General features: G+C 40.8%; 1 protein-coding gene across 1 annotated transcript; it reads right to left on the reverse strand.

Moving 5' to 3' along the window:
• Positions 1-932: 932 nt before the first annotated feature.
• On the reverse strand, positions 933-6079 carry LOC101898183 (trithorax group protein osa). Its single transcript, XM_005180400.4, has 2 exons — positions 5813-6079; positions 933-5652 (listed from the first exon to the last, which is right to left on the reverse strand). Exons 1-2 carry the CDS (start codon positions 5816-5818, stop codon positions 2590-2592), a joined length of 3069 nt encoding a protein of 1022 aa, XP_005180457.1. The 5' UTR covers positions 5819-6079; the 3' UTR covers positions 933-2589.
• Between the last annotated feature and the right edge of the window lie 490 nt (positions 6080-6569).

The raw sequence follows: 6569 nt of genomic DNA on the forward strand, positions 1-6569 counted from the left end.
GTAACAACGATATTCAGGGAAATATATCAAATACAGCTCAGAAATACATAGCTCCCACATATATCTTTATCTGATTTCAAATTAATTTTGCACCAAATGGGTAATACAAGTCCGAATTTAAAAGATACAAATGCTTCGGCATATTTAGTCCTTTGAACTTTAAATTATAATTATAATCATAGCGTGTATGATTGAATTCTTCCATAAAAAAAATTTTAATTGTTATGTGGAGCTCTACTAAATTAGAAAAGTGGTGTAGGGTATCATAAAGTCGGCCCCGCCCGACTTTAAGACTTTCTTTACTGGTTTTGCTATGAATATATGAATATATATGGGTCAGAATAGAACCCTATTGTTTGTGGGGATGATCGCACGATATTTAGGAGTTGAAATGGACCAAAAACAGAACATTTTCCTGATTTTGCAGTTGCTCTATAGGTCACAATTATGAACCAATAGAAGCGAAAATTTACATGGAGTTAGAGTTTGGGACTGGGCAGAAACCTACCAATTTGAGCGGCCATCGGACAATAATTAGCGGGTAAAATAGACCCTAACTTTTATGTTAGAAAATAGGAAAATTTCCACTAAACCGCGAATATTTTTAATCCCAGCCAAATCAAAAATACATTAAAAGATCACTTCTGACCATTACAGTGATTCTAATAGCCAAGAAATCGGATATTTAGCAAAATAGGTACAATACATATGTAAAACAATTGATCTTATTTATTCTGCTTATAAATCAAGAACCGCTGGGCCGATTTTCACAATTCCCATCAATTCGGAATGGTCTTTTGCCAGAAAAGGATAAAATCGAAGAAAATCGCGGAATAATATACCAATAAAAATTTATATCTTTTGTTTAATTTTTTTTTCATTTTTGTCATATTTTTTTATCGCATGCGATTTTTTCAATTGGACTTACAATTTTGAATTTTAAATTTTCGAAATTTTTACACCCCCCAACACTACGTTTTGAGGGTATTATATGTATGTCGCAATTATCGTCCGATTCTCACAAAATTTTGCATGGGGGTAGGGTTGGAATTGAAGCCTATTGTTCTTAGGATGTGCATTTAGAGGTTTAAATGGCTAAAAAATTTAATTTTTTTCTAATTTTGTAGTCGTTCTATACGCCACAATTGAGAACTAATCGACACGGAATTTCGCATCGGAAGAGAGTTGAGGACAGAGAAGAAGTCTAGCATTTTGGATGATCATTGGATTATATTTAGCTATAAAATGGAACACAACTTTCGTGTGCAATTCTTTGAATGCTTAACAATACTACGGAGTGCGTAAATATTGGCCAAATTCTCCGGGTCAAAAATCTAAGGGTAACTTCTGGGTAGGGCACTTTAGCATTATTTCAATGGAAATGGATATATATCCAAATGGATTTGGATATAAAGGGACTTCGAACATATTGTAGTGTTGTAGGGTATTACATGCTCGGCCCCGCACGACTATAGCCTTTGCTTACTTATTTTATCTGTATTCGGTTCGCTATACCATACACGTGGAACCACTGTGCCACGTTATAATTTATACAGAGAATATATTAAAAATTCGTCAATTCTTCGAAAATTTGGGTCTTCAGTTTGTATTTCTCCGCCAATAAATATATTTGAAATTCTATGAGATTTTACATTTATTATGCAATGACCTTGATCATTGACCGTTTAAGACGCCGCACAAAATCAGATAGGAAGGTAGATAAACAAAAAATGTCACAGCCTTTCAACTTGTGTGTGTTGACCTATCGACCTTAAAACCCAAACAAAAAAAAACACCACAAAATGTAAATTCCCACACAGACAAATGGGAATGTAGCAGAAGTTGCAACAACACAGGGTGTTATGTTTAATTTTTTTTTTAATTTATTCGTAAAAAAATACAATATGACTAATATGATGAGTTTATATGTGTGTGTGTTCGTTTGTTTGGAAAGAAACAATTTACATACAATGCAAAAAAAAAAAAGAAAAAATATACTAACAAAACAATAACAATAAAATGTAACAAACCAAACAAAAATGGCAACAGAAAAAAACAAAACAAATAAATGAGGTGAATTTTCAATAATGGGGCAAGATGATCGGCACTGGCTGGTGTAGCTGGCTGGCTGCCTGCCTGACTTGTGGGCAAATGATGTGGATTACAACAATTAGCAAATCTTATAATTAATGGTTTTTAGCCACTGATGAAACGATGCGAATTGGTCCAAAGAGACGGTCTAACAATTTAACCTAAAACATGCGGCATTAATTGGTTCACAATGAACCCGAAAACACCATAAACGATCTTCATTTTCCCACATAGGCTTACGAAAGACGCACAGGTAGCGCTCGGGCAGTGAGTGATTGAATGACGAAGAGTAGTCGTTTGAAAAATTACAAATTATGATTAAAGCTAATCAGTGCTATAACGTGTTGCCAAAAACGCAACACGGCATTTGAAAGGGCGCTGGCATGGAAATGGTGTTGAAGATGGCTGGTTGGTTGTTGGTGAGATGTCGTAACGGAAATGCCACTCAACATCAGGGCAAAGAAATTGGGCCACATTTCCTCGCACATTTCAGCCGCTTCAGTTTTTCACAATACGCCTGCGGCCTTTTGCTGTGACCTTTTTATGATTACGTTTACGGCGTGGTGGCAAATAGCCATGCGACTCAGCCACATGACTATCCGTCACATCCTGGTGGTCATTGTAGATTTTCACGGTTTGCACGGTTTGTTCACGTCCGCTGACAACTTTGACGACACGATGTTCTCCCTTGGGTTCCTCGTTACTGGGTCCCAGAATTTTAATGGTCTTTACGCCGCTGTGATCCAAAGATTCCAAAACTTTGAGAGTTTTCACGGTGTTCGGGTTGACAATTTGCACGGTGCGAATTTTAGCCGAAGCTGTTGGAGCAACAGACACCGTTGGGCTGGTGGTGCTGCTCGATATGGCGGTGCCAACAAGGGAGCGACTGCTGGGAATTTCCTGGCGTAAATCTTTGGGCATGAATGCTTGCAGGGCTTGACGGGTTTGGTGATTAAACGTGGAGCTTGCAAAACTATGGCTGGCTGTTTGACCATAGGCTTGGGTGCCGATTGTGTTTTGGGCATATGACATGGCTGGGGCGTAGTACTGGGGCCTGCTGGCAGCTTCTTTGTACATGGGAGCAACGTCATGGGTGTTTGTGGCGACCGCTGCTGGTGGCGGTCCATATTCGGCAAAGGGCTTCCGGGCACTCCCATAACGTTCAAAGGGCTGTACACTGGTCATGTAACTGCTCAGAGGATGCATGTGACTTGTTTGAGCTGCAGTGGGGGTTGGATGTGCATTAGCAAATGGTGGTAAATATCCAGGTCCTTGATATGTTGAGGGTAAGGCATAAGAGGGTCTAGGAGCATTTGAGACGGGTGGCAAATAGGCAGGGGACTTGAAGTTAATATTGGCTGGATTTGGTGCCACCAAAGAGGCTGTTTGCAGCCCAGATGTGGAAACTTGAGAAACTGTGTTGGACGGTAATTGGGCCGAAGATTGTTCATGTGCTCCGGCATTAGTTACGGGAGGTAAATATTCTGGACCCTTGAAAGGAGTCTGACTGGCTGGGGGTAAATAACCAGGAGCCTGGTAATTGTGGTTGTGACCACCCGATTGACTTTGTGGGGATGATCCTTGATGGACTTCAGTTTCGGCAGGTTTTTGGAAATCATAGCCTGGAGGCAAGTAACCGGGAGCCTTATAGTTGTTGTTGTTGCCAGGTATATTTGTTTGGCTTGGTGCCTGATTGGTTGTTTGCTCCACAGGTTTTTGGAAATCATAACCGGGTGGCAGATAACCCGGTGCACTATAACTCTTCGATTCCCTTTCCGACTGTCCTTGACTTGGTGGTGGCGGCAAATAGCCTGGGGCCTGATAGACATTCCCTTGGTTTGTCGATGATGGGCCAGATGGGGATGGTGGCAAATAACCTGGAGCCTGATAGGAACCACCTTGTGGTTGTGGTGTTGACGATGGTGGCAAATAACCAGGAGCCTGATAAGATCCTAAACCTTGTGTCGTTGTTGTTGTTTGCTGTTGGCTTGGTGGTGGCAAATAACCTGGAGCTTGATAGGCTGGACTTAATGGCGCATTACCTGGCTTAGGTGTGCCATAGACAATATTTGAAGATTGCTGTTGACCTGCAACGGGTGGCAAATAACCAGGAGCTTGATATGAACCTGCCGTTTGTCCCAGATTCCTGGATTGCACTTGACCTCCAGCAACTTGTAGATGTGCTTGTACCGTAACCTCTTGACTATTATTGCCGGCACCATTATCATCATCATCATTGGGTAAAGTGTGAAGCTCGGAGATGGCTGCTTCGGAGTTTTCAGGTTTTACAAAATCATAACCAGGTGGTAAGGCACCAACAGCCGTAAAGGTATTTTGTGTAACACTCTGTTGCCCGGCACTGGCTTGGGGTGGTAAATATTCCGGGCCCTTAAAGTTGTTTGAGCTTGGCGGTGGCAAATAATCAGGTCCTTTGAAGGGATTGTTGGGGAAACTCTGACCACCTGTTTGTGGTTGGCTGGACGTTTGATATGATCCCTGGCTTGTGGCTGGCCCGCTTGAGCCGGGCGAAGGTGGCAAATAGTCTGGACCCTTAAATGGTGTATTGCTTTGGTATGATCCTTGATTGCTAACACCGCCACCATTCACACTTGGTGGAGGTGGTAAATAGTCGGGACCCTTAAATTGGCCATTGGTTTGATATGTGTTCTGATTTGTTCCAGCTCCTGCTGGTACGTTATATTGCTGATTATTTGATAAGTTGTCCTGATAAGATCCTTGATTTGTTGCACCACCTGTAGGTGGCAAATATTCCGGAGCTTTGTACTGTTGAGTTGTGGAACCACTTGGTTGAGGTGGCAAATAATCAGGACCCTTAAATGGATTGTTGGGCTGGAATGTTGGTACCTGTCCTTCGCTGGGTGGCAAATAATCTGGTCCCTTGAATGGCCTATTTTCACTGTCTGTCTGGGGAGGTAAATATTCGGGTCCTACATTTTCCCCACTACCTGGTACAGGTGGTAAATATGGGCTACCCTTAAATGGTTTGGCTTGAGGAGCCCTTTCTTGAGTTGTATAGGAATTTACAAATGTAGTTTGTTGTAGTTGTTGCTGCTTCTGATCTTCATTGTAATTACTCTTGCGGGATGAGGATTTTTCTGGGAACACATGACGATAGTTTGAGGGGAATGGTATGGGAATTTGTTCATTATTCGATACAACCTCATTTTCTTCAACCCTTGGTCCATGGTTTTCAGCAGCACCATCGGTGACAATTCTCAGCAAGGTGGCATCTAAATTGGGATCATCCAAAGGAAAGCCGGGCGGAGCATTTATGTGTTCTATGCGTATTTTTTGGCTACGTCCTGACGACGAACCGGAATTTCCAGCTGGACCATTGTAGCCGTTATGCACCTCGAATACTTGATATTTAGAGTTGCCATATTTCGATTCTTCGAATTTTTGTTGTTCATTTCGTGCAGTATTTTCGGAGATTGGGGGTAAATATTGGCTTTGTTGTTGTTGTTGTTGTTCTTTCAATTTTAATGAAATATCGGCAGCGGCAAAGCCCACAAAAAGTAAACCAACAAAATGGGCAAGAAGCTGGGCGCCATTAATAATCCGAAAAGTGGTGACATAAAAATAAAAATTAAAAATATTAAAAAAATAAATATTTTTTAACGCTTGTGGGAAACTGAGCGGTAATCCACAGTTGCTCGTTTGCTCCCCACAAAAACAAGAAACGATGATTTTTTTTCCTTACCTTCATCTTGATGTTGGTCTTGTGTATCTATCGAGGTTCCAACATGCAATGTTACTACTAACTGACCTATCCACACATTTTATATCAATCTAATCTTCCAATAAACGAATCTAAGTGGTTTTTTGTTTCATTCATAAAAAACATCTCATTGATCTCATGTCTACTGCTTCTTCTGTTTTTCTCATTTCATCTGAACACAACTCATCTCCATTGTGTGTTTGAGTGGCGCATGCGCACAACTCTTCACAAGTTGTTTGAATAAACAGCAACAACACTAAAATTTTACAAATTAATAATCCCAACCAGTATTTTGGTGTGATCTAGATAGGTGTCGTTATCTGTTAGACGATCGGTATCGTTGCCTTACTCATAGTCTTTAAACTTAGTAGCACAGTGGGGAGGGGAGATCACATTTTTTTTGTGAATTTTGGAGAAAAATTGTGGAGTTTTCAAGCTTTTCCGAAGTCGCATACTTCAAATTTTCAAAAAACTATATCAAGTATTTTAGCTGTTTCTACTAATTAGGATACGGCCAGAACGTGCCACATCGAAACAACCGTTTTAGACCCTAGGTCTCTTTGGACCAAATCGTTTTTAGGACATTTTGGCTGGCTGGTGCGCACGATAATTCTCCGATCTAGGTCCAAACTTGGTACATTGTAATATTATTATCAAACTTATATCGAGTTCGGAAATGGGCAATATTGGGCCACTCCTTCTGGTACCTCCCCCACAAAAGACCAAAGAAAATATTTTA

This window comes from Musca domestica, unplaced genomic scaffold (genome assembly GCF_030504385.1).
Source record: "Musca domestica strain aabys unplaced genomic scaffold, Musca_domestica.polishedcontigs.V.1.1 14, whole genome shotgun sequence".
In the NCBI taxonomy this organism is placed as follows: Eukaryota; Metazoa; Arthropoda; class Insecta; order Diptera; family Muscidae; genus Musca; species Musca domestica.